General features: G+C 39.5%; 1 protein-coding gene across 1 annotated transcript in view; it reads right to left on the reverse strand.

Moving 5' to 3' along the window:
• Positions 1 to 1,024: 1,024 nt before the first annotated feature.
• The window catches only part of LOC124870297 (macrophage mannose receptor 1-like), a 33,309-nt gene continuing 7,780 nt past the window's right edge, over positions 1,025 to 26,553 (reverse strand). Inside the window, exons 16-32 of the mRNA XM_047368893.1 lie at positions 26,499 to 26,537; positions 24,694 to 24,857; positions 22,762 to 22,823; positions 22,468 to 22,568; positions 12,331 to 12,473; positions 11,716 to 11,821; positions 10,907 to 11,034; positions 10,764 to 10,817; positions 9,375 to 9,398; positions 9,176 to 9,278; positions 8,541 to 8,773; positions 6,736 to 6,901; positions 6,427 to 6,597; positions 6,224 to 6,340; positions 5,857 to 6,015; positions 2,462 to 2,491; positions 1,025 to 2,384 (exon numbers count right to left, since the gene is read on the reverse strand). Of these exons, the coding sequence (XP_047224849.1) occupies positions 2,119 to 2,384; positions 2,462 to 2,491; positions 5,857 to 6,015; positions 6,224 to 6,340; positions 6,427 to 6,597; positions 6,736 to 6,901; positions 8,541 to 8,773; positions 9,176 to 9,278; positions 9,375 to 9,398; positions 10,764 to 10,817; positions 10,907 to 11,034; positions 11,716 to 11,821; positions 12,331 to 12,473; positions 22,468 to 22,568; positions 22,762 to 22,823; positions 24,694 to 24,857; positions 26,499 to 26,537 (2,066 nt within the window). The 3' untranslated portion in view covers positions 1,025 to 2,118. The remainder of the gene's footprint in view (positions 2,385 to 2,461; positions 2,492 to 5,856; positions 6,016 to 6,223; positions 6,341 to 6,426; positions 6,598 to 6,735; positions 6,902 to 8,540; positions 8,774 to 9,175; positions 9,279 to 9,374; positions 9,399 to 10,763; positions 10,818 to 10,906; positions 11,035 to 11,715; positions 11,822 to 12,330; positions 12,474 to 22,467; positions 22,569 to 22,761; positions 22,824 to 24,693; positions 24,858 to 26,498; positions 26,538 to 26,553) is intronic.

A 26,553-nucleotide genomic window follows, 5' to 3' on the forward strand; every position in this document is an offset into this window, starting at 1 on the left:
GAAAAAAGGCAGTGTAAATTGTCTTTTTTTGCTCGGGTCCTAAGTCTTATTTTCAGATGAAATTTAAATTTTGCACTTGATTTGCACATCCCAGAGTATGGAGAAGACTGTGGTCAATTTATATGAGTCACCAAAATGTACTTTTTTTTTTATTTGCCAAGTTCATTTATATAATCTACTTTATCTACTTTCTCCTTTTCAGCTTCTGACCTCTGTGGATATATAGAAGGTACCACTTTGAAACAAGTCCCAAGACCTTTGTCAGTTTTCAAAGCTATGTAACATTGCTGGGATTTGTGTTAATGTCTTGGCTCCTTCCGGTTCAGAGAAGGAACAGCTTAAAGTTTAACACTGCAGAGATGTTGGTTCAGTAGGTCGTCATCTTTGGTAAATATGCGTGTTATCTTTTTAAAAATGCAGCCTGAAACTAACATCCCAAGATCTTTACCAACAAAGTGTGGCAGACTATGGCACATTGAACCTCTAGGAGATGAATAGATCAAGTTTCCAAGCTTACCTTGTCTATAACAGTATATTATTTAACATGCAATTCAACAGAATTTCTTGCAAAATGTCACATTAAATTAGGTTAAATATATTGCGCATTGTACAAAAGCTCAATATATATATGTTTGATCGAGGCCTTTTTTACTACTTTTTAAAAAACAGTTATGTTTGAAAATGTCAACCAACTAACTTGCTGGCATGGGAGGGGTACCTGGCATTGGGGTTGTAAGCATGACCTACTCTTGGGAAAATGGTGGCAGGGTTGGGTAATAGGGGATCGCTGCCCTGTGCCTCTTTGGCCCAGGGGCTGCTGCTGCTATGGTCCTCTGCCAACTTGCTGCTGTGTTGGGCATTAGGCTACTCTATGAGGGTGCCTTGTGTTTGTCTGCCTGGGCCTGATGCAGCCTCTAGGAGCTGATGCTAACTCTCTTGGGTGCCGAGTGATGCAAGGTTACTACTTTTCATCATTGTAATATCTTTTTAATTTCATGTGACAAACTAACACACACACACCAGGTTATGCAAACAGAAGTTAATATTTTATTAATGCGACGTGTCTGCTCTGTCAAATGGAAACCTGATTTGATAAAGTCAATCAAACAATTGAGATACCATCTCCGGATAGCATTATGTAGAGCAAAGCTGTCCTGGCACATCTAGGCAACCATCTGCTTCATATGCTATGCCTTACTTGTCAACACTGTCATAGGTCTTCCATCACTATAAATAACTAAAATTAAAAAATATATATATATCCTCTCTTGCAGAATGCTGCCCTGTGTTGGTCTGACAAGACGTTCAACCGATTTAAGGACACATTCTTTCTTCTGATGTTCCCCTAGTGCTCATATGTTCTCTGTGTGCTCTAAGCATAGTTAAAAACTTTATTTAATCTTTGATTTTGGACATTATTATGTACAAAGCTGGTGTTTAATTGTCCTTTTCACACCATTTTGAATGAGAGAAACAGATTTCTTTGATGTGTTTTATTACAGGTTAAATGAATTCTAAATGGACTTAATTCATATATTGCCTGTTTCTATCTCTACTGACCACTCAAAAGCACTTTACAGTAGAGCCATATTCACCCAACTGCACTCACAAACATGTACACATTTGTACACTGAGAAACAGATTGATAGACAACCTAGAGCAAAAGTGCCTTGTCCAGGGGCACATCAACATGTAGGAGGAGGGAGCAGAAACTGAAATTCAATAAATTATAATTTCTTTGTATTACCTGATAAGGTTATATGTATGTTGTTAGGATGTTGAAAACTATGTAAAGACGTTTTAAAACCTCCAACTGTCCAGGAACACATTCATAAAAATTCAGTCAAATAAAAAAGGTTTCTTTCAGTTTTCACAATGTTTAAAATAATGGAATACCATTTCAGTGCTTTTAGCTGTGAGACAGTCTTCATTATTTTTTATACAACTTTTACAGTAGTTAGAATACAGTTGCTTCCATGCTGCTTGTTATATTGCAGTTAATTGATTGTTACAGTTGTCTTTTATAAGACATTCTTAGCATTTACATTTGATTCTATGACTGTACAAATGCATCGGAATAACATAATACTTCCATGCAACTTCTGTTGTCTTGTAAAGTTATATAGTTATCACAGGTTGAGTGTCATCTTCATCTGCATTCCCCACCAGGTTTTTACTATCCACCAAATTTGGCTGCGACCGGCTGCTGCTGAAAAGTGGGTTGTCAAAGGCAGTTAACCCATTAGGGACTGTTATGGTTGGTATGTGACGACCAGACTTCTTGAACAGGAAAAAGGCAATGCCTGCTCCCATTGCAATCCCAGCAATGACTAACACAGCTGTTAAAGCTGTGCGGCCACGACCTTGAGAAACTCTGTCAACATCTGCAGAGATTAAAAGAGTGGATGAGGAGCAACAAATTGATTTTACCCAACAACTTGAGGGAAAAAGAATGACTTACGTGGTTTCGGTGATGGCACTGACAGTAACACTGGAAAAAAAAGCAAATATGATCAAAACATTATACAGATTTTTCCTCTCTTTTTTGTCAGATACAGATTAGGTTTCTCTTAGGCATAGTCCACACAAACGATTTCAAAAACTATTTCGTAAAGATGACACTACATTAGAAAAAATGTGCTTCCACACGAGAGCATGCAGCACCATTCAAAAAACGTAAGCATGTATTCCAGGCACTATATATAACACTGCCACAGAAACACCAAAAACAAAAAAAAACGGGCATTCGCAGACAACTCATGCGAGGCAAACTGAGCAACATGGCGGCAATAACAACACTGAAGCTTCTCTGTATGAAATTGGAGCTCATGCTTGTAGGATCCCCCTGGATCGGAACCTCTTCAAAGTGCCTGGTTAAATAAAATTTTTCATGGAAATGTTCCCCTCTTCCTTCGGGAAATTCCTATTTCCCCCACTTCAAGGACAAGTGCATTCAGCAACTTCCGCCAGTATCAAGAAGGATTTGCTGAAAGACTTAATCTGAATGAGGGGTTAGTTTCTTCTGTCTATGGCACCGATGGACACAACAAAGCGGCAAGTTGAAAATAACACAAAAATTTTATTTTAGACATTAATTTATTGTGTGTTGATGTGACATCCTGGCAATTGTTTTGAAAGGAGTAGCATTGTGCCTTCTGCTTATGTTAGTGCCTTGTGCTACTTTTAGCTTCTTGAGTACAGAACTGCACTGCGTGTTTTGAAGAGTATTATTACATAAATAGTTTTGCATTGTTTTTGTTTTGTTTCTGTGCCAGTGGATAATTGTATCCCTGTTATCAAACTACAAATATGGCTGAATGAGTTGAAGTGGAGCACACTTTGACCTGGGGTGGGGGGCAGGGAGTGAAGTGCCCCCATAGCATTTAAAGAGACAGCACCAAAACAAGTTCCTCACAGATGCACCTCAGAACAGGGGTAAAGGAGGAGCCTGTGGAGCTACAATAACAAGGAATTCAGACCAAAGCATTGCAGTTCAGCTTTAAATAGACCACAACTGGATGATTTAGGTGTGAAAAGGAAGAATTTAAAAGCAATATACAGGGGTTGGACAATGAAACTGAAACACCTGTCATTTTAGTGTGGGAGCTTTCATGGCTAAATTGGACCAGCCTGGTAGCCAGTCTTCATTGATTGCACATTGCACCAGTAAGAGCAGAGTGTGAAGGTTCAATTAGCAGGGTAAGAGCACAGTTTTGCTTAAAATATTGAAATGCACACAACATTATGGGTGACATAAAAGAGTTCAAAAGAGGACAAATTGTTGGTGCATGTCTTGCTGGCGCATCTGTGACCAAGACAGCAAGTCTTTGTGATGTATCAAGAGTCACGGTATCCAGGGTAATGTCAGCATACCACCAAGAAGGACGAACCACATCCAACAGGATTAACTGTGGACGCAAGAGGAAGCTGTCTGAAAGGGATGTCCGGGTGCTAACCTGGATTGTATCCAAAAAACATAAAACCACGGCTGCCCAAATCACGACAGAATTAAATGTGCACCTCAACTCTCCTGTTTCCACCAGAACTGTCCGTCGGGAGCTCCACAGGGTCAATATACACGGTCGGGCTGCTATAGCCAAACCATTGGTCACTCATGCCAATGCCAAACATCGGTTTCAATGGTGCAAGAAGTGCAAATCTTGGGCTGTGGACAATGTGAAACATGTATTGTTCTCTGATAAGTCCACCTTTACTGTTTTCCCCACATCCGGGAGAGTTACGTTGTGGAGAAGACCCAAAGAAGCGTACCACCCAGACTGTTGTATGCCCAGAGTGAAGCATTGGGGTGGATCAGTGATGGTTTGGGCTGCCATATCATGGCATTCCCTTGGCCCAATACTTGTGCTAGATGGGCACGTCACTGCCAAGGACTACTGAACCATTCTTGAGGACCATGTGCATCCAATGGTTCCATCATTGTATCCTGAAGGCGGTGCCGTGTATCAGGATGACAATGCACCAATACACACAGCAAGACTGGTGAAAGATTGGTTTGATGAACATGAAAGTGAAGTTGAACAACTCCCATGGCCTGCACAGTCACCAGATCTAAATATTATTGAGCCACTATGGGGTGTTTTGGAGGAGCGAGTCAGGAAACGTTTTCCTCCACCAGTATCACGTAGTGACCTGGCCACTATCCTGCAAGAAGAATGGCTTAAAATCCCTCTGACCACTGTGCAGGACTTGTATATGTCATTCCCAAGACGAATTGATGCTGTATTGGCCGCAAAAGGAGGCCCTACACCATACTAATAAATTATTGTGGTCTAAAACCAGGTGTTTCAGTTTCATTGTCCAACCCCTGTATGTCCTCTTTAAGAAGAAGTGGCTAACTGTTATCTTACAGAAGAAGGCCCTTATCTGTTATAAACACCTGCTTTTTGTGAAAGATGGCACTTGGACCAAATTTGGATATGTGGATCTCAAAACATCTTTCCGAATGGACTACAAAACATGAAAGCAGGTTGATGGATCTAGACAACTGTGAATATTGTAGCTCATATGGGCAAAGCATACATGTGCACAATTTAGTTCTCCATCATGACGTGATTTATTTGGGCACCCAGTAGTTATGAGCATGTTGAGGTTTAATGTTATTATTGGTGAATCGAGACCAATGATGCAAATATTGTATCATTTCAGTTTATGTTACTAGAATTTGTTCAAATTTGGATGATTATTGGACACCATGAGAAACTGTTTGTTTACCAATTATTTTTCCCAGTTTCTGTCAACTGTTAATAAGGTTTCATTCAGGACGCACAATACATACAGAAAAAAACTTCTCAACATAGAAATCTTAACTCTGGTCTCATTGTCTCTACATGCTTTTCAGAATACAATATGATCTGTATTAACAAATGCCTCCCTGGATGCTCGATTCTAACGTCTTTTTAATGCTGCTGTGGTTTCTGTTCAAATGATCTGAGGTTGTCGTCTGTGGCGTTAGTGGAATATTTTCCTTTGTCCAGTTCGATCTCGCGTTGTACACACACATATAATTTAATAATTTTGTGTTTTTCTTTACGTTTTATAGAGTTAATAAAACACCCGCAAATGGTAATGCTTTACCAATAAAAAAACTAATAAGAAAATACTGAAGTGATTTTAACTTTAAGGTTATCTAGTTATTGTTTTTTTTTTTCTGTTTGTTTGTTTTTCTTTCTTTTTTTTTTACAAGTAAAACATTGAAACAGAAAATAGTTACTATTTACCTTGATTTACATTTTGTTTATTTTCTTGGTTCCCATAGAAAAGTTGTCAGAACACTTAAATATTCTTAGCAAATGCAATGAAGGAAAATGTGTATTTAATTCATAGTCATTGTTTTACCTTTGGCTGTTTTGCAGATGTATGGTCTATCATTCCACCAATTTCCAGTAACCCATCTCCCATCTGAGGTACTAATCAAACCATAGATCTTATAACGAGGTTGACCGCGTTGCCAATTAGAGTAATCCATGACTGTTTTATCCAACCACAACCACTCTCCTGGAGACAAATAGATATGTATTGTTTTGTTATTATGTTGCTTTATTTTATGAAGCCTCTATGGCTTTTAAAACAAATATTAATCACAAAATATAAATCAAACATTTTTTATAAAAAATAGAAACCACTTCTGTAGTTATTAGGTATTCATTTAAGATTTGTATAATGTCCATATGTTCAGCTGTTACTTTTCTATGATAAAAAATACCTTTATGAGTTTTGAAGAGGCCCAACCAGTAGGATATTTCTTTGCTCTGGAATGTTCTAATGTTATTTTGTATGAATTCCTGTTCAGAGGGATCTGCAATGCTGGCAAGGATTCCACCTTCAGAAAAACACACCAGTAGTTCTTTTTATAAATGCAACATACATTTAAACTACTAGGACAGATTCTTCACAGAAAACACCTACCATGTGCTATACAGTCTGCTGCTGCATTTTGCCACTCTTTCAACTCAGAGAAAAATATGTAACAGAAACCTCTGAAAGGTTTCCAGGCATAGCGCCGCCATGGGGTGATTGGATCTGGGTCTTCTGGACAAACTCCGGGAAAGTCTTTTGACTCATCTCTTGGGGGTGTGTCTGTGTATTTTATAAACAGGGTTAACAGTGATTAAAATTAAAAACATTTTATTAAAACGTATTTCATTGTATAACAAAATGGAAGCTATGTCAAAGAGTAAAATGTGCATTTAAGCAAATTAAAAAGTTTGACCTTACCTGTGGACTTCATGCACACACTGCTGATGTTCTGACTGCAGTTATTAGTTTTCCATTTTCCATCCACATCCACATAGACACAAATTCCATCTGTATGTGGTTCATCATTGCCCCAGTAAGTAGATATTATTGGCCAGCCATCAATGTATCTGAAATAGTTATTAGTCTGGAAAAAAACAAATCTAAAGTAAAAAAAAACAATCTGACAGGTATTAACCATACTTTTTATTAAACCCACATTTACGTTTAAAAAAAAAAAATATTTATTAGCCTAAAGTATTATACTAATCAAAATGCCCTGTTTTCATTAGTTGTAAGAGGAAAATCCTCATAATTACCAGAAGACAATCTATGTAATGTATTTCACTTAGTCAAGGGAGTTACTAAAATAATAAAACTTTCAATAATCTAGTTTATTGAATGTGACCATATAAGCTATTAGTCACATTATTTTGTTTTTATTTCATCATTTAAATATGTCAATATTTATCCAAAGAAATCAAAGGTAGGTCCTTAAATATTGTAATTTATTTTGGTGCAGTCCTGTTTTAACAACATTCCTGCATACAACTTGGCTTGATGATCTGTTTTAACTTGAAATCAAACTAATTTGATGGGTATTAGCAGATATCACTATATAACATGCTAGATATACTCTATTATATAGGCTGTTTGGGTTGACCTATTCAAAATGTATTAGTGGGTGGATTTCTAGACAGTGAATAGTTGTATGTTAGTCATATCACAACAAAGCTTCTTTCAAAAACAAATTCCTGTGTTTTTAATTATTGTAAATGACTTGTCATTAACAGGGTCTAATGGGATTTTTAGCGAGTTGTGTACAGTACAACATTTGAAGCTTTGTTTCGTCTTTCCAATTCAACGAAAGAGAATTTTTTTGACAGAAAAACTCCAGACAAAAATCAGCTTAGCTGTAAAGAAGATTTGCAAAATAGCCTCAGTCAAACTGTTGCATACATGCTGTTTTTTAATGGTGTCAAAAACATTGTGCCATACGAAACTAATGCTCTGACATCGCTTCCCAACTAATTTTTGACTAAATTGAAAAATTCTGCTACATGAGCTCAGTGGCTTTCAAGTTGTGAATACCACACATGCACCAATCCTACAAAATCAACCCACGGCGTCAAATACGCAAAACTAGAATAACATTATTTAATCTTACTCTATACTATACATGACCTACTTTGTAATTCATGTTGTTAATGATTATCTGACCACTTGTGGGAAGTCATAGAGCATAGAGAAATTTCATCTCTAGATGTGCAGTCTTAAATTTCAAAACAAATAAAGCAAGACAGCAATATCATGGCAAAAACAACATACTCTGTCCAGTGGCAGGTGAGCACTGTGAAGCCCATTGTTCTAAATACAAACAAATTATTAGCAATGGAAATCCATCAAAAGCCACACACACCCAATAGGTATGACAGGTCTTTATGTTCCATGCAATCCCCCTAAGGGGTCACCACCTATTGCTCTGTGTAAGGTAATAATGTTTTGAAACAAATAATTGAGTTAGCATATTTATCAGTAAAATAAAGCTGTCTGGTATATAGAGCCAAAATATTATGGCTTATTAACTAGCTACTAGCATAATCTCAAATCCTTGTAATGGTCTAGGTCTACTTGATAGATTTGACAGGTATTGTACCCATTAAAAAAATTACATTTTATCATTTTCCCATGAGCATGTTATTATGAAAGCATTAGAGCTGAGTAGTTAGAGCATCAGTTGGAATCTAGAATAAAATGTTTGACTTCAGAGGCTTTTGAGACCATACCAGTGCTTTGTTGAGTCCAATCCATAGGGGTCTCTTTAGATTCATAGCCAGTAGCTGAATGTAAGCATGTGTCCACTCAGTCCGCACGCTGGCTAGCTTGGCATCTTCAGCTTCACAATGCTTCTGAGCTGCATCCCAGCTCATTTGCTGAGGAACAAGCTTGATGGAATCATTAAGTATTTTGAAGTAGTTGTTAGACGTTGTTGGTTCAATGGGATCATGTCCAGTTTGTTCTGTTTTACAATGGGAATGGAAAATAATGTTGTTGTTTTTTAGGCTTTACACATAATTAAGATAACATTGCAAAAATGGTTACTTGAGGACGTTTATCATGTTTTAAATACTGTGCGTAGCATTGAAAATAAGAAAACACTCAGCTCTCGGTAAAATTACTGATAAAGAGGTCTTAAATATAGATGAGGTGCTATTTTTTTTTTCATCTCATAAGCTATTGCTCTTTTTTTCTTATGTTGACAATGGAAAGAGTTAATGTGGCAGAGATAATTTATTGTAATGCTGCCTGAAGTCTGATACTGAGAGACAAAGGTGTAGCATGTAAGTCAGTCAAGTAATAATTAACTTTCATTGTTTTGAACAATGTCAACTTGAACCACCTGAAGTGAACTTCGACTTACCAACATCTTTAAGACATATAAATCCATGCATGTCATTGCAAGACTTAGGGACCCATTTACCAATTCCAAGTGAAGAATCAGTGTTGATCACAGCACAGTCTTTCTGTTAGAAAACACAAACTGATAGATGTAGTTCACAAAACCTTATTATATATCTGCAATTATGTATAAATTTTGAAAAATTACAGGAAATACTAACATTGCTTTCAAACCTTTGACTGATCTGCAAAAAGAGTCAAGATATTAAAATTGTTATACGTAGACTGTATATGATGGATCACAAATACTGGTTGAACGAGCTCAATTTTGAGTTTAATAACTAAATACTTTTTGTTCAATAACATGATATGTTACATTTTCATTCAATCGTCCATTCATCTATCCATTGCCTTCTACTTATTCAAGGACAGGTCCTTGAGATAACAAATCAAGGGCAAAACTCTGTGGTGTCCTGATACTTTTTAGCTCTGGTAGATCCCAAGTTGTTATCAGGTCAAAGGATAAAAAGTAGAACCTAACAGTATATTGTAAATATATTTCCATTGCAATATCTGTGTGGGCAAGACACTTGACAATATGCAGTAGTTGTATTCCAAGTGTCATGTGCTCCCACTTTGCATAATAGTCAGCCCGTTGGATATCTTACTGCAAACAGATGCCCAGACTTGAAGAACAAAAGGTTTCCAACATGCTGATGGTCATAGAGAAAGTTGCTTCATACTTGGCTCCAACCCTTTCCAGTGCACACAAAGTCATAGACTAAAGATGCTACCAGAATCACATCATCTGCAAAAAGCAAAGATGAAGCCCTGCGGATTCAAAACCAGAGTTTCTGTCTACGTCTACACCTTGACATTATGAAACAAAAGGCTGTCCTGGCAGAGTCCAACCAGCACTGAAAACAACACATGTGGACTACAATAATTATTTAAAAAAAGTGGTGGGTCCACGTTGAGGCCGTTTGTTTTGCATTTTTATGCAGTTTATTCCACTTTTAAATATTCAAAATGAATCATCTACTTAGCAATACATTTTATGCAGTAAATAATTTTGGAATTTGCTGATAGATTATCCTGTCTTGTTTAATTTCGTTATGACAAATTTTGAATTAAAATGAATGGATGGATGGATGGATGGATGGATGGATGGATGGATGGATGGATGGATGGATGGGAACTACTTACATCATCTGCAAAATAAGCCAAAATATTTGAATTAATCATAAAATGGTTTAGAAGTCTTTGCATAAATAAAAACATACATTATGAAGTCATGATTTAAAAACATTGCATATATACTTAAATTGCTTCAAACTTTTGTACATGCAAATTTATAGCTGGTAACCTGGCTTATATGAAAAGCCTATGTCATTTTTTTATTCGGTCAAATAGAGGTTTTTGCTCCTGCCTCAGCAAATCAACTAGAATAAGGTTATGTTTTATCAGTATTAATGGGATTAAACAAACTTATTAAAGTTGTGATACTGATTGTTAAAATTGTAAAACAGTTGAGATGCATTCATTCTTCTGTAGTAGGAGACATGTTTGAGAACCATTGGTTATGCACAAGTTGAATGTTGTTGTGTTACCAGATATCTGTCATGGTATGGAACGTGTAGAAAGGGTGGAATGATGTGATGTTCCTTGAATAGAAAACAAAATGTTACATTTTTAAAGTTAATTCAATAAATTGCCAATGAGTGATGACACAAACCATACAATGTCTACATACAGACTGTCTGAGGTTGACATACGACTTTGGCCGTCCATCAGTCCAGTAAAACCCATCTTCATATGTGCTATGAAAACCAATCCATAGGTCTGTAGTTGGAGTGCTAACCATTTCAGACAATAAAAACACTGAAAACAGAAAACAGTAATTTAAATTTCAGATAATTTCACATAAATTCCAGCTCAAATCCAAACATGTTTAGACCTACAAACACAATATTTTTTTACAAGGTTGCTTTGTAGTCAATAACCATATATAGGTAGGGGAAAACTTAATGATGACTGAATTACAGAGAAGGTGTTGGCTGGAGAACTTGGTATAATACTCTGCAAGTTGAGAAATCATTTAGAACTTGAGTTTTTGGATTAAATTGTTTTGTTGTTATTTATGTATTGTTTAAGAATTTGGTTTGATTTTATATTCTCTCATTCTCAGTATATTTTAGGTGTAAATGTATACACACTAATGTATGTCTCTTTAAAAAATCTTCAACATAGACTTTGTTGACAAATGTGGTTTTTTATTTATTTACAACTTGTCTTTGTTTTTGAATGCACCAGTCAAAAATGTAAAACATTCCCTATTGTATCTTTTTTTATTGTTTTTTCCTTATTTCATCTTTATTGTTAAATCCCAGAAAAAATATGCAGGATTTATATTTTTTCTATCAAAAGATTTTATGTGTAATATGTGACAGACCATAATAACCGAAATTGAAGGAATTCCCTTGCATATGAAAAGGAGGTAGGGTTATTAAGCAAATAACCTGACAGTAAAGAAATGGTTGAAGCCCTTATGAGAAAACAAACCTTCCACATGTCTTGAGGGAATAGAGGCCAAGTTTCCTCCTATGTCTCTGCACTGCTGCCTCGCTCCATGCCACGTTAAGTTTTGGTCTTTTACGATCTTGTAACACTGGAGTTGAGATGTAAGAAATTAATTTAAAGCTCTTGTATGTATTCCAAATGAATTCAATCAATGGTTTAATGTGTATTTCTACATCAGAGGACTGAACGTTAAGATATACTCTAAACCTCTCAAAATGTTAAAACTGAATACCAGTGGGCCAGTTTGGGTCATTATAACAATATCTTGTTATGTTCAAAATCATATTTTGTATCCTTATGTGAGATCCAGAAAGGTTTTTGTCTCTTGCAAAATATTCATGCTACACAATGTTTCTCATTGTTTCCAAGAGCATGTTTTGCTAGAACCAGTTTTCTTGTCAGAATTGATGACTTTAAGGCTAAGACCAAACTGTTTTATCTTGTTGGTAATTCAGTTGATGGTAATTGTTGGAAAGCCTTTTTAATACTAAAGATCCCATTTTAATCTCTTGAAAATAAATTAGCATTAGATGAACTTTAGCGCTAGCAACTTCTAGCATCTCTGCTAAAATAATTTTTTCCACAGAGATTTCTCACCTTGAAGTTAATCTTTTTCCAGCCATCTTTGCAGCTACCTTTAGGTGACACTGTAGGAGCCACAGTAGCATTGACATGTGGTGTGCCACTGCGCTTACAAATAGACTTGAATTCATATCCACAGTTGTAATCATGCCAGAACCCTGTGAAGAAATAAAAGATTAGTCAAAAAAATGTCTTTTAACATTTAACACCAACAATGTGCTTTTCTATGTATGCGAATGTATCCCAATATTCAAATTAAAATGTATTGATGAAATGCTTTTTCATTTTCAAAATGAAGCTGCATTTTTTGACTCATAAATAAAATTAAAAGTAAATCATTCAAACGGCAAGTTCATTTTCTTCTCCAAGACTGATCAATTTGTATATTAATTAAAATGATAAATAAAATAATGTTTAATATTTCATTTTCAAAAGATGTCTCAGCAAAAAGTGACCAAAAGTCATTCCAAAAGGTCAAATTTGAAAATTAAAATGTATTAACATAATTGCTTTTTCATTTTAAAGTCATAGCTGCATTTTTTGACTCATGAATTAAATTGCTAATAATCCAAATTGCATTTTCATTTTCTTCTTCAATACTGCTTATTCTGTTACTTAATTAAAGCAATAAATAAAATAACATTTAACATTTCATTTTCAAAAGATGTCTCAGCAAAAAGTGTCCAAAAGTAATTCTGAAATGTCAAATTTGAAAATTAAAATGTATTAACAGAAATGCTTTTTCATTTTAAAGTCATAGCTGCATGTGCTCGCCAGAGGTAGCCTGACTGCCATTAGGTACCGAGATGAGATCCTCAGACCCCTTGTGAGACCATATGCTGGTGCGGTTGGCCCTGGGTTCCTCCTAATGCAGGACAATGCTAGACCTCATGTGGCTGGAGTGTGTCAGCAGTTCCTGCAAGATGAAGACATTGAAGCTATGGACTGGCCCGCCCGTTCCCCAGACCTGAATCCAATTGAGCACATCAGGGACATCATGTCTCGCTCCATCCACCAACGTCACGTTGCACCACAGACTGTCCAGGAGTTGGCGGATGCTTTAGTCCAGATTTGGGAGGAGATCCCTCAGGAGACCATCCGCCGTCTCATCAGGAGCCCAGGCGTTGTAGGGAGGTCATACAGACACGTGGAGGCCACACACAATACTGAGCCTCATTTTGACTTGTTTTAAGGACATTACATCAAAGTTGGATCAGCCTGTAGTGTGTTTTTCCACTCTAATTTTGTGTGTGACTCCAAATCCAGGCCTCCATTGGTTAATAAATTTGATTTCCATTGATGATTTTTGTGTGATTTTGTTGTCGGCACATTCAACTTTATACAGAACAAAGTATTCAATGAGAATATTTCATTCATTCAGATCCAGGATGTGTTATTTGAGTGTTCCCTTTATTTTTTGAGCAGTATATATATATATATACAGGTCCTTCTCAAAATATTAGCATATTGTGATAAAGTTCATTATTTTCCATAATGTCATGATGAAAATTTAACATTCATATATTTTAGATTCATTGCACACTAAATGACTTATTTCAGGTCTTTTATTGTCTTAATTCGGATGATTGTGGCATACAGCTCATGAAAACCCAAAATTCCTATCTCACAAAATTAGCATATTTCATCTGACCAAAAAAAGAAAAGTGTTTTTAATACAAAAAACGTCAACCTTCAAATAATCATGTACAGTTATGCACTCAATACTTGGTCGGGAATCCTTTTGCAGAAATGACTGCTTCAATGCGGCGTGGCATGGAGGCAATCAGCCTGTGGCACTGCTGAGGTCTTATGGAGGCCCAGGATGCTTCGATAGCGGCCTTTAGCTCATCCAGAGTGTTGGGTCTTGAGTCTCTCAACGTTCTCTTCACAATATCCCACAGATTCTCTATGGGGTTCAGGTCAGGAGAGTTGGCAGGCCAATTGAGCACAGTGATACCATGGTCAGTAAACCATTTACCAGTGGTTTTGGCACTGTGAGCAGGTGCCAGGTCGTGCTGAAAAATGAAATCTTCATCTCCATAAAGCTTTTCAGCAGATGGAAGCATGAAGTGCTCCAAAATCTCCTGATAGCTAGCTGCATTGACCCTGCCCTTGATAAAACACAGTGGACCAACACCAGCAGCTGACACGGCACCCCAGACCATCACTGACTGTGGGTACTTGACACTGGACTTCTGGCATTTTGGCATTTCCTTCTCCCCAGTCATCCTCCAGACTCTGGCACCTTGATTTCCGAATGACATGCAGAATTTGCTTTCATCCGAAAAAAGTACTTTGGACCACTGAGCAACAGTCCAGTGCTGCTTCTCTGTAGCCCAGGTCAGGCGCTTCTGCCGCTGTTTCTGGTTCAAAAGTGGCTTGACCTGGGGAATGCGGCACCTGTAGCCCATTTCCTGCACACGCCTGTGCACGGTGGCTCTGGATGTTTCTACTCCATACTCAGTCCACTGCTTCCGCAGGTCCCCCAAGGTCTGGAATTGGCCCTTCTCCACAATCTTCCTCAGGGTCCGGTCACCTCTTCTCGTTGTGCAGCGTTTTCTGCCACACTTTTTCCTTCCCACAGACTTCCCACTGAGGTGCCTTGATACAGCACTCTGGGAACAGCCAATTCGTTCAGAAATTTCTTTCTGTGTCTTACCCTCTTGCTTGAGGGTGTCAATAGTGGCCTTCTGGACAGCAGTCAGGTCGGCAGTCTTACCCATGATTGGGGTTTTGAGTGATGAACCAGGCTGGGAGTTTTAAAGGCCTCAGGAATCTTTTGCAGGTGTTTAGAGTTAACTCGTTGATTCAGATGATTAGGTTCATAGCTCGTTTAGAGACCCTTTTAATGATATGCTAATTTTGTGAGATAGGAATTTTGGGTTTTCATGAGCTGTATGCCGAAATCATCCGTATTAAGACAATAAAAGACCTGAAATATTTCAGTTAGTGTGCAATGTATCTAAAATATATGAATGTTAAATTTTCATCATGACATTATGGAAAATAATGAACTTTATCACAATATGCTAATATTTTGAGAAGGACCTATATATATATACACCGCTCAAAAAAAAAAAATATATATATATAAATATATATATATATATATATATATATATATATTGGCTGCACGGTGAAGCAGTTGGTAGCACTGTTGCCTTGCAGCAAGAAGGTCCTTGGTTCAATTCCCGTCCGGGGGTCTTTCTGCATGGAGTGTGCAGGTTCTCCCCATGCATGCGTGGGTTCTCACCGGGTACTCCGGCTTCCTCCCACAGTCCAAAGACATGCCTGTTAGGTTAATTGGTCTCTAAATTGCCCTTAGGTGTATGAATGAGTGTGTGCATGGTTGTTTGTGTGTTGCCCTGCGATGGACTGGCGACCTGTCCAGGGTGTACCCTGCCTCTCACCCATAGACTGCTGGAGATAGGCACCAGCTTCCCCACGGCCCACTATGGAATTAGCGGTAGAAAATGACTGACTGACTATATATATATATATATATATATATATATATATATATATATATACACACTACCAGTCAAAAGTTTTAGATACACTTTCTCACTTAATGAGTCTCTTTATTTTCATGACTATTTACATTGTAGATTCTCACCACAGGCAACACAACTGTGAATGAACACACATGGAATTATATAGTAAACAAAAAGTGTGAAGTAACTCTAAACATTTTTATATTTTAGATTATTCAAAATAGTCACCCTTTGCTTTGATTAATAATAATAATAATAATAATAATAATAATAATAATAATAATAATAATAATAATAATAATAATAATAATTTAGACTTCATTGATCTCACAGTGGAGAAATTGACATCTGCATTTTAATTCATCACTTTAGGGAGCAATGGGCTGCCACAGTGCGGCGCCCGGGGAGCTTTCTGGGGCTAAGGGTCTTGCTCAGGGACCAAACGACTGAGACACATGGAATGGGGGTTCGAATGGGCAACCCCGCGGTTACATGACGAACTCTAACAACCTGAGCCAGATTTGCTCTCTTGGTATTCTCTCCATGAGCTTTGTGAGGTGGTCACCTGAAATGGTTTTCCAGCGAGCCTTGAAAGAACTTCCCAGTGGTTCATTGAGAGACGGCCAAAAGTTATTATTTCAGTCAATATTTATGTTACTATGTATGTTTTAAATTATTTAAAGTGATATCACTCTTTTACCTATAGTTTGAGAATGTATTTCAGAAAAAAATATTAACTTGGACTAACTAGGCTCTCTCTTTTTGAGTTGCATATAATTGTCCAGAACAGAAAACACTTGCCCATATTGGACAGATGCAGGACCTGCTGCACAAACTTTCACTTTCCCTTTTGCAGCTCAACTTTATTTAACGTCACAGACTTGTGTCTGAACAGCAGCTGGGCACAAACAAGTAAGCAGACCAAAATTTGTTAACGTTCAGTTTTAAGCTAGTGTATTCAAAGTTTTGAGCCAGCAAACTTCATTTGCATTTTACATTTTGCTTTTAAAAAGGAAGCCTGATGGCTGCAGGAATGAATGATCTTCAAAATCTCTCTGTCCTGCATTGAACAGAGAGGAGCTGTCCACCACTATGTTCTGATCCATCAAGGTGCCATGAAGCAGATGACCTGAGATTGCTCGATCTCTCCACCACATCCCTCTGAATCCATCAGGGACACATGTCAGAAGTCATGTTTGAATTTCATGAAGTAATGATGTTATTATAATACAAAGTTTATCAAGACTTGCATTAGCTGTGGATGTGACTGAATGTAATAGATGTGTATACATGTATTATAATAGATGTGTATACATATATTATTAAAAGGTTTGCTAAATTTCTCACATTTCTCAGGAGTTGACTTTCCTGCTATCACCTGGAGCACATGATTTTTTTATATATATACATTAATACATAATATAAATTTCTGTGTAAGCATAAAGCATTTATTACTATTTAGTAGTTTAATGTAATAAACGTTCAAACTGTTTGGTATCGGGGTGCACTAATCGGTGCTTTAATTAGCTTTAATAGCTGTTGCCGAAAAAGACCTCAGGCTAAATTGAAATCAGAAGTAGCCTATTGATACCCAAAGGGAAATTCTTCATATTTATTTGTGTGAAAAAAAGGCAAATTTTTATTTCAGTCGGGAAAACAAGTGGTCTAGAACTGTGGGTCTGAATGTGCGGACAGTCTTACAGTTTTCCAGCAGATGGAACGGTCGCAAAAAACAAGCGGTCTAGAACTGCATGTCTGAATGTGCAGGCCTGAAACTGCGGTTTCTGGTCTACAAAATCATAACTATTAGATTTTGTTGGTGTTCCAGGGCAGCTGCGGCTTCCATTAGCAGCTCTGGCACAGATTTGGACATGGTGGGCCCACCACCTGCAGGGGGAACCGTGAGGGACCGGTGCAAAAAGGATTGGGTGGCGGACGAAGGTGGAGACCTCAGCGGCCCGATCCCCGGATGCTTAGGCTGGCTCTAGGGACGTGGAATGTCACCTCGCTGGGGGGGAAGGAGCCTGAGCTTGTGCGGGAGGTCGAGAGATATCGACTAGAAATAGTCGGGCTCGCCTCCACGCACAGCGTGGGCTCTGGAACCCATCTCCTTGAGAGGGGTTGGACTCTGTTCTACTCTGGAGTGGCCCACGGGGAGAGGCGGCGGGCTGGTATGGGTTTGCTTGTTGCCCCCCAGCTCAGCCGTCTCGTGTTGGGGTTTACCCCAGTGGATGAGAGGGTCGTATCCCTGTGCCTTCGGGTTGGGGAGAGGTCTCTGACTATAATTTCAGCCTACGGGCTGAGTGGCAGTGCGGAGTACCCGGCCTTCTTGGCATCCCTGTCGGGGGTGCTGGATAGTGCCCCTCCCGGGGACTCCATTATTCTGCTGGGGGACTTCAACGCCCACGTGGGGAACGACAGTGACACCTGGAGAGGCGTGATCGGGAGGAATGGCCTCCCCGATCTGAATCCAAGTGATGTTTTGTTATTGGACTTCTGTGCTAGTCACGGATTGTCCATAACGAACACCATGTTCAAACATAAGGGTGTCCATCAGTGCACTTGGCACCAGGACACCCTAGGCAGGAGGTCGATGATCGACTTTGTTGTCGTATCATCAGACCTTCGGCCGCATGTTTTGGACACTTGGGTGAAGAGAGGGGCTGAGCTGTCCACTGATCATCACCTGGTGGTGAGTTGGATCCGCCGGAGGAGGAGAAAGTCGGACAGACTTGGCAGGCTCAAGCGCATTGTGAGGGTCTGCTGGGAACGCCTGGCAGAGCCCTCGGCCAGGGATGTATTCAACTCCCACCTCCGGGAGAGCTTCGACCAGATCCCGGGGGATGTTGGAGACATAGAGTCCGAGTGGACCATGTTCTCCACATCTATTGTCGATGCTGCTGCCCATAGCTGTGGCCGTAAGGTCTGCGGTGCCTGTCGCGGCGGCAATCCCAGAACCCGGTGGTGGACACCGGCAGTAAGGGATGCTGTTAAGCTGAAGAAGGAGTCCTATCGGCTGTGGTTAGCTTGTGGGACTCCTGAGGCGGCTGACGGGTACCGTGAGGCCAAGCGTGCTGCGGCCCGGGCTGTGGCAGAGGCAAAAACTCGGACCTGGAAGGAGTTCGGTGAGGCCATGGAGAAGGACTACCGGTTGGCTTCGAAGCAATTCTGGCAAACCGTCCGTCGCCTCAGGAGGGGGAAGCAGTGCTTCGCCAACACTGTTTATAGTGGGGGCGGGAGACTGCTGACCTCGACTGAGGACATTATCGGGCGGTGGAAGGAGTACTTCGAGGATCTCCTCAATCCTGCCATCACGCATTCCGTGGTGGAAACAGAGGCTGGGGACTCGGGGTTGAACTCTTTCATCACCCAGGCTGAAGTCACCAAGGTGGTTAAAAAGCTCCGAGGTGGCAAGGCTTCGGGGGTGAATGAGATCCGCCCTGAGTACTTCAAGTCTCTGGATGTTGTAGGGCTGTCATGGTTGACACGTCTCTTCAACATTGCGTGGCGGTCGGGGACAGTGCCTCTGGACTGGCAGACTGGGGTGGTGGTCCCCCTTCATAAGAAGGGGGACCGGAGGGTGTGTTCCAACTACAGGGGGATCACACTCCTCAGCCTCCCTGGTAAGGCCTACGCCAGGGTATTGGAGAGGAGAGTCCGACCGATAGTCGAACCTCGGCTTCAGGAGGAGCAGTGTGGTTTTCGTCCCGGCCGTGGAACACTGGACCAGCTCTATACCCTCTACAGGGTGCTCGAGGGTTCATGGGAGTTTGCCCAACCGGTTCACATGTGTTTTGTGGACCTGGAGAAGGCATTCGACTGTGTCCCTCGTGATGCCCTGTGGGGGGTGCTCCAGGAGTGTGGAATCGGGGGCCCTTTACTAGGGGCCATCCGGTCCCTGTACGAGCGGAGCAGGAGTTTGGTCCGCATTGCCGGCACTAAGTCGGACCTGTTCCCAGTGCATGTTGGACTCCGGCAGGGCTGCCCTTTGTCACCGGTCCTGTTCATAACTTTTATGGACAGGATTTCTAGACGCAGCCAAGGGCCAGAGGGGGTCTGGTTTGGGGACCAGTGGATTTCGACTCTTCTTTTTGCGGATGACGTGGTCCTGCTGGCCCCCTCTAGCCAAGACCTACAGCATGCGCTGTGGCGGTTCGCAGCCGAGTGTGAAGCGCTGGGATGAGGATCAGCTCCTCCAAGTCCGAGGCCATGGTACTCGACCGGAAAAGGGTGGCTTGTCCTCTTCAGGTTGGAGGGGAGTTCCTGCCTCAAGTGGAGGAGTTTAAGTATCTCGGGGTCTTGTTCACGAGTGAGGGAAGAATGGAGCGGGAGATCGACAGACTGATCGGTGCGGCTGCCACAGTAATGGGGGCACTGTGCCGGTCCGTTGTGGTGAAGAGAGAGCTGAGCCGAAAAGCAAAGCTCTCAATTTACCGGTCGGTCTATGTTCCTACCCTCACCTATGGCCATGAACTTTGGGATCCCGGATACAAGCGGCTGAAATGAGTTTCCTCCGTGGGATGGCCGGGCACTCCCTTAGAGATAGGGTGAGGAGCTCGGCCATCCGGGAGGGGCTCGGAGTAGAGCCGCTGCTCCTCCACATCGAGAGGAGCCAGTTGAGGTGGCTCGGACATCTATACCGGATGCCTCCTGGACGCCTTCCTCGGGAGGTGTTCCAGGCACGTCCCACCGGGAGGAGGCCCAGGGGACGGCCCAGGACACGCTGGAGGGACTATGTCTCTCGGCTGGCCTGGGAACGCCTTGGGCTCCCCCTGAAGGAACTGGAGGAGGTGTCTGGAGAGAGGGACGTCTGGGCGTCTCTGTTGAGTCTGCTGCCTCCGCGAACCGGTCCCGGATAAGCGGAAGACGACGAGTACGAGTACGAGTACGAGTACGATTTCCCACTGTCTCTGAACACAATCTTTGACCTCTCATTTCGTTTCGGGAGCAATACAGCCCGTTCCCTAATGTACAAGATGCGTAATGGTGCAGTCTGGGGCAGGAGAAAAAGAGTTGCCCCTGACATCACTCTCCTGCGCTGACTGGAATTGGGAAGTCAAATTGATTTATGTACCACTTTTTACGGGAGCGGGCATGAAAATGAAAAAAGCATTTTCCTCTTAGTTATTTCTTTAGTTGTGTTACACAAGTAGTAGTCTTAAAGAAGTCTTGAAGAAGAAAATGAAAACGCAGTTTGGATTATCTATTTGCGATTTCATTTATGAGTCAAAAAATGCAGTTATGACTTTAAAATTAAAAAAGCATTTCTGTTAATATATTTTAATTTTCAAATTTGACATTTCAAAATTAATTTTGGTCACTTTTTGCTGAAACATCTTTTGAAAATGAAATGTTAAACGTTATTTTATTCATCATTTTAATTAATTTACAAATTGAGCAGTCTTGAAGAAGAAAATGAAAATGCAGTTTGACTTATTTATTTTTAATTTTATTTACGAGTCAAAAAATGCAGCTTCATTTTGAAAATGTAAAAGCATTTTATCAGTACATTTTAATTTGAATATTGGGACACATTTGCTTCCATACTTTTCACAGTTTATATGTACATACATATATAAATAACTTTGATTAATTTTGGTTGAATATGTTAATCTATTAGTCTTTCAATGGTAGCAATTGTGCTATTTCCACTCTCTGTCAAGAGTTACATAAAAAAAATGCATTCAGTTGAATAGTTAGCTGTATTTCTACAGGTAAATGTTCTGGAAAAAAAGTATTGATAGCAGGTAACCAATACATTTATTTTCCAATGTTTGAATCCCAATTGCCCATCTGACCTTTGCATTTTCCGAAGTTTAATGTAAAGTCTCAATCAGAATAGAGTTTTCAAAATAGCGAGCTAGTAATATATGCAGTCCACAAAAAAGCAACTGACCCAACACAAATTTTGTCTGTTTTTGCTTTATAATACCAAAAGCACTTTTGAGGATAAAGATCTTTTGAAAACAATCTGGCCATTGTGAAAAGGCCATCCTTGCGGTGTTAAGTATTTAGGATAACTTGCTTGAGTGTTTCAGACTTATATAATTAGTCTATTGACTAATATAATGTAAAATTATGAGTTTTACTAATTTGTTGGGTTTTCTTTGCGCAAATTAACTTTGTGGTTTTTAAAATTTGATCTGTTTTGTTTTACTTATTTTTTGATCAAGAAAAGGTTGGCAAGACAGATTTTTTTTTCTTCTTCATTTTGAAAAAACCTGAACAAAATTGTTTTAACAAACATAATTATTGGTTCTCTTTTCTTTTTCGATTCTCCAAAATAAATCTTGACCCAGATTATTTCTCAAAAATACTATCTGAAGAATATGCAAAGTTTCCTAATTATAGAAGTTTTTATTTTATTTCTTTATTATTGTTCAGTTTTTAACTTTTCTACAGAGGCAATGTTTTAAGGAAACTGCTAAAAACAGAGATAGTAATACAAAAGATATGCTGTGATTGTACTCCGCTAAAATCTGTACTCCTCTACAGTGGCATTAGTCTTGGAAGTGTCAGAACCAATGGTTTACGAAATACTTCATGGTCATGCCAATGTTCCAGTGATAACCACAAGTTTTCCCAAACAATCAACGATCATATTTTTAAGGACAACATGGTTTGCTTATTAGTTATTTTCATTAAATTGTCTACTCACCATGGTATGACCTCATAACAACACAGTTTTCATCTGAATTTATGAAATTTGGTTGTCCTTCATCCCACATTTGAAAGATTACTGGAGAACCATCCATCCATCTTAATACAATGAAAGAAATAAAAATCATGACTCATGTTGAAAAGAACTAATCCAGGGAGAAACTCATTCTGATCTAAACCTTACTAATTGGTTTATTCCCATGATCTTAAGTTGTAATGTTTTTGAAGAAAACTTGCGAACATGATGATTAATATTCTTTTTCTCCAAAATATGTTTAAAATATATACTTACTGAAGTGATTTGTCAAGATCCACAGTTAGGCCAATCCAGAAAGAATTAACCATTTTAGATATCTGCTCTCAAACAAAGGGTTATTTTTAGTGTATGAGTGGAGAAGAATATATGAGAAAAAAAGTTCATTCAGTTCTATCAAATTCACCACAGAGCAGTCAAATTCAAATTATAATCCAAATAGTCACCTTTTTTTTCTTTTTTTAACTTTTTGCTGAGACAGTTGAATTACCCCACTGTAGGACAATAAAGGGTATTTCTATTCTATTCTTTTCTTTTCTATTGTATTCAAAATAATTGCTACATGGAAAGAAAACAAAACATATTTTTTTAAACCTACTGTGTGCATTTATATTCAGCCCCCAGAATCGATACCTTATTGAATCAACTTTCACCGGAGTCACTGTTGCATTCTTGTGGGGTTTATCTTTACTAGCTTTAAACATCTAGTGAGGCAGGCACACAATCATTGCATGTAGAGTGTGGGTAACCAGAAATCTCCAAGTCCTGCCACATATTTCACTTAAATTTTAGGACTGGACTTTTATCAAGCCATGACAACACACACTATTAGCTCCATGTCATTTTAGCTCTGGCTGCATGTTTAAGGTCAATCTGCTGGAAGGTAAATCTATGCCCCAATCTCAAGTGTTTTACAGCTTTTGGCAGGTTTTGAATGCAATTATACACATGTGGACTATCAAGATTGGTTGCAGGTATTAGAATAAGGGGACTGAAAACAAATGATTTAAACAAAATGTTTAAATCTATGTATCCTTTTACTTCAGCTTCAGAAGTAGGCAAACATTTGTGTCAGTCTATCACATGACATTCCAATGAGATACATTGAACTTTTTGTTTGTGTCAAAATGTTAGCAGGTTTGAGGGGTATGAAGGATTTTGAAACTCAATGTATATAAAAGCACAGAAATGTTAATATAGATGAAAGTAAAATCCCATCCCACAGTGGGCCCACCACCTGCAGGGGAACCATGAGGGACTGGTGCAGAGTCAGTGGTCAAAGGTGGAGACCTCGACAGCCTGATATTCAGATGCTTAGGGTGGCTCTAATGACGTGGAATGTCACCTCGCTGGGGGGGAAGGAGCCTGAGCTTGTGCAGTAGGTCGAGAGAAATTGATTAGAAATAGTCGGGCTCGCCTCCATGAACTGAGCTCTGGAACCCATCTCCTAAAGAGGGGCTGAACTGTCTTCTATTCTGGAGTTGCCCGCGGGGAGAGGTGGCGAGCTGGGGTAGGTCTGCCTCAACTGAAGGAGTTCAAGGAGTTCTTGGGGTCTTGTTCACAAGTGAGGGGAGATCGACAGATGGATCAGTGCGGCTGCCGTAGTAACGGGACACTGTGCTGGTCTTTTGTGGTGAGGAGAGGGCTAAGCCGAAAAGCAAAGCTCTGGATTTACCGGTCAGTCTACGTTCCTACCTTCATCTATGGCCAAGAACTTTGGGTCATGACCGAAAGAACGAGATCCCGGATACAAGTGTCTGAAATTAGCTTCCTCCGTAGGGTTTCCGGGAACTCCCTTAGAGATAGGATGAGGGGCTCGACCATTTGGAAGGAGCTCGGAGTAGAGCCGCTGCTCCTCCACATCGAGAGGAGCCAGTTGAGGTAGTTCGGGCATCTACACCGGATGCCTCCTGGACACCTCCCTCGGGAGGTGTTCCAGGCACGTTCCACCAGGAGGAGGACCAGGGGATGGCCAAGGACATGATGGAAGGACTATATCTCTCGGCTGGCCTGTGAATGCCTCGGGCTACCCCTGTATGAGTACGGGTACGAGTAAATTCATATTTCACTGAAAACGTGTTGTGTATGGACTTACATTTTGTGAGCTCGATTTGAGTTTTTGTTGCATTTTGCAGTTGTATTTTAATGAGTTATTGGTCTCAGTGCATAATTAAGTATGAATAAACATACCTGTTTCCACAGAAAAATACGCTCTGCTTCACTGTCAATGGTTACGAGGTCACCATGTCTCTCTTTGCAGAACTGCTGAGCATCTTCATTGGCCATTAATTGTGTTTGAAAAAAGTACTGATTTCCCCTCCATTCCAGCCACCCATCAGAGGTTTGGTTATAATCTGTACATTTGCAATAACAGGACAAAGCTTAATAAACATGGCAATGCCACTTAATTAGAGCTTCAAACGATGGTGTTCAAAACAATGAGTAATAAAAGCTAGGACTGTTTGAAGGTGAACCAGGTGTGATGATGTGTTATTAGCAAGGTAAAATTTTGCAAAGGTTTGCCAGGTGAAGGAATAGGGTTTAGAAGTGGAAGGAGCTAGACCTGAGATACAGCAGTGTTTCGCAGATTGCAAAAGAGGAAGGAGAGAGAGGAATAATTGGAGTAGGGTGAAAGTAGACTGATGGGCAGAGACATGAGAAGACCTGGAAATTTAAAACCTGACAACAACTGATTTAGAATAACCTGGAACATGAGTGGCAGAAATTATGAGTTACGCCCAGCCAGAATTCGACGGAGGTAAGAGCCACATCCGTGAAATGACCTTACTAATGTTGTCTGTTCATAAATTGTTTCATAAGAGTTTGTTATTTTGCTGCGGCAGTAATGCAGTTAATGCTTGTATTTTGAAGGCACAAGTCCGAATCAGAATCAGAATCAGAATCAGAAAAGCTTTATTGCCAAGTACGTTTTTGGACATACAAGGAATTTGTTTTGGCGTAGTCGGTGCAATACAGTACAAATTAAACAGTATAAACATATCTACAATATAATATAAATATATGTGCACAGTTTTAAGTGAGTGAGAGTAAATATAGAGCAGTCCGCGAAGGTGCTGTAAATCGATTGTCACATAGAACATAACAAGTAACATCCTGAAAAACACAAATAAAAATCATAACCCAACACCTCAGGATCCTGACAGTCCTGCTGCATAACACAAGTGGGCTTGAGCTTAAGGGGACAAAAATGATGACTTTCTCCATCAGGCATTTCTGGTAGAGACCAGAATCAGATTTAAAAGGACATACTCTTTCCATATTTTCACGTTTGTCTTTTTTCAGTCAATGAAACATTTTTCTAAGAATCTTGTAGATCATCCACAAATTTTATGGTCAATGTGCATCAGGTATTTCTTGATAGCTATTTTCCTTAATAAAATCATTGTTTGAAAGCTGTTTGAAAGTGTTGTCTGATATTTAGATTTATTTGATGATGTAAACCAATTTAGTGGTTAAAAGATCCAGAACAGGAGAAATCTTTAAGAGAGCAAATAATTTTGTACTGCACTGTGTGTACCATTCTATCAGGGGACTCTCTGTTGCTTATTCGCATGCATTCTTATAGTGTAAGCCCTGTAAAAAGATATGGCTGAACACCAAAAAACTGTGGTAGATTAAAGGGTTACTTCAGTCTTTTTAAAGGATTCTGAATTCATTTGACCATGTCTGATTCAAAATGTATAATCATTGAAGTTGAAGTGGCAAACACAGATTCTCTAAAACACTGAAATCTCATACCGTGATCACAGATTGTTTACAACACAGTTTTCATTTGTAAAATTCAAAAGGTAATTTTCTATTTGTGAGAGCAAAAAACTGGCTTATCAGCACAGAAGGACAGGTTTGCCAAGGGTATCACCAAGGGCATCATTGGCTTCACACCCAGTAATTTGGTTTGACATAACAGTTCAGTACAATGGTTTCAAATTGAAAAACTGAGTTATTTTATTCAAGTTTTTGCATAATACACTCACCTGGAGTTGCAGGAGGTGGTGGTAACTTTGGAGTAACTCCTACATATACATAGAA

The sequence above is a fragment of the Girardinichthys multiradiatus genome, chromosome 6, assembly GCF_021462225.1.
Source record: "Girardinichthys multiradiatus isolate DD_20200921_A chromosome 6, DD_fGirMul_XY1, whole genome shotgun sequence".
Classification (NCBI taxonomy): Eukaryota; Metazoa; Chordata; class Actinopteri; order Cyprinodontiformes; family Goodeidae; genus Girardinichthys; species Girardinichthys multiradiatus.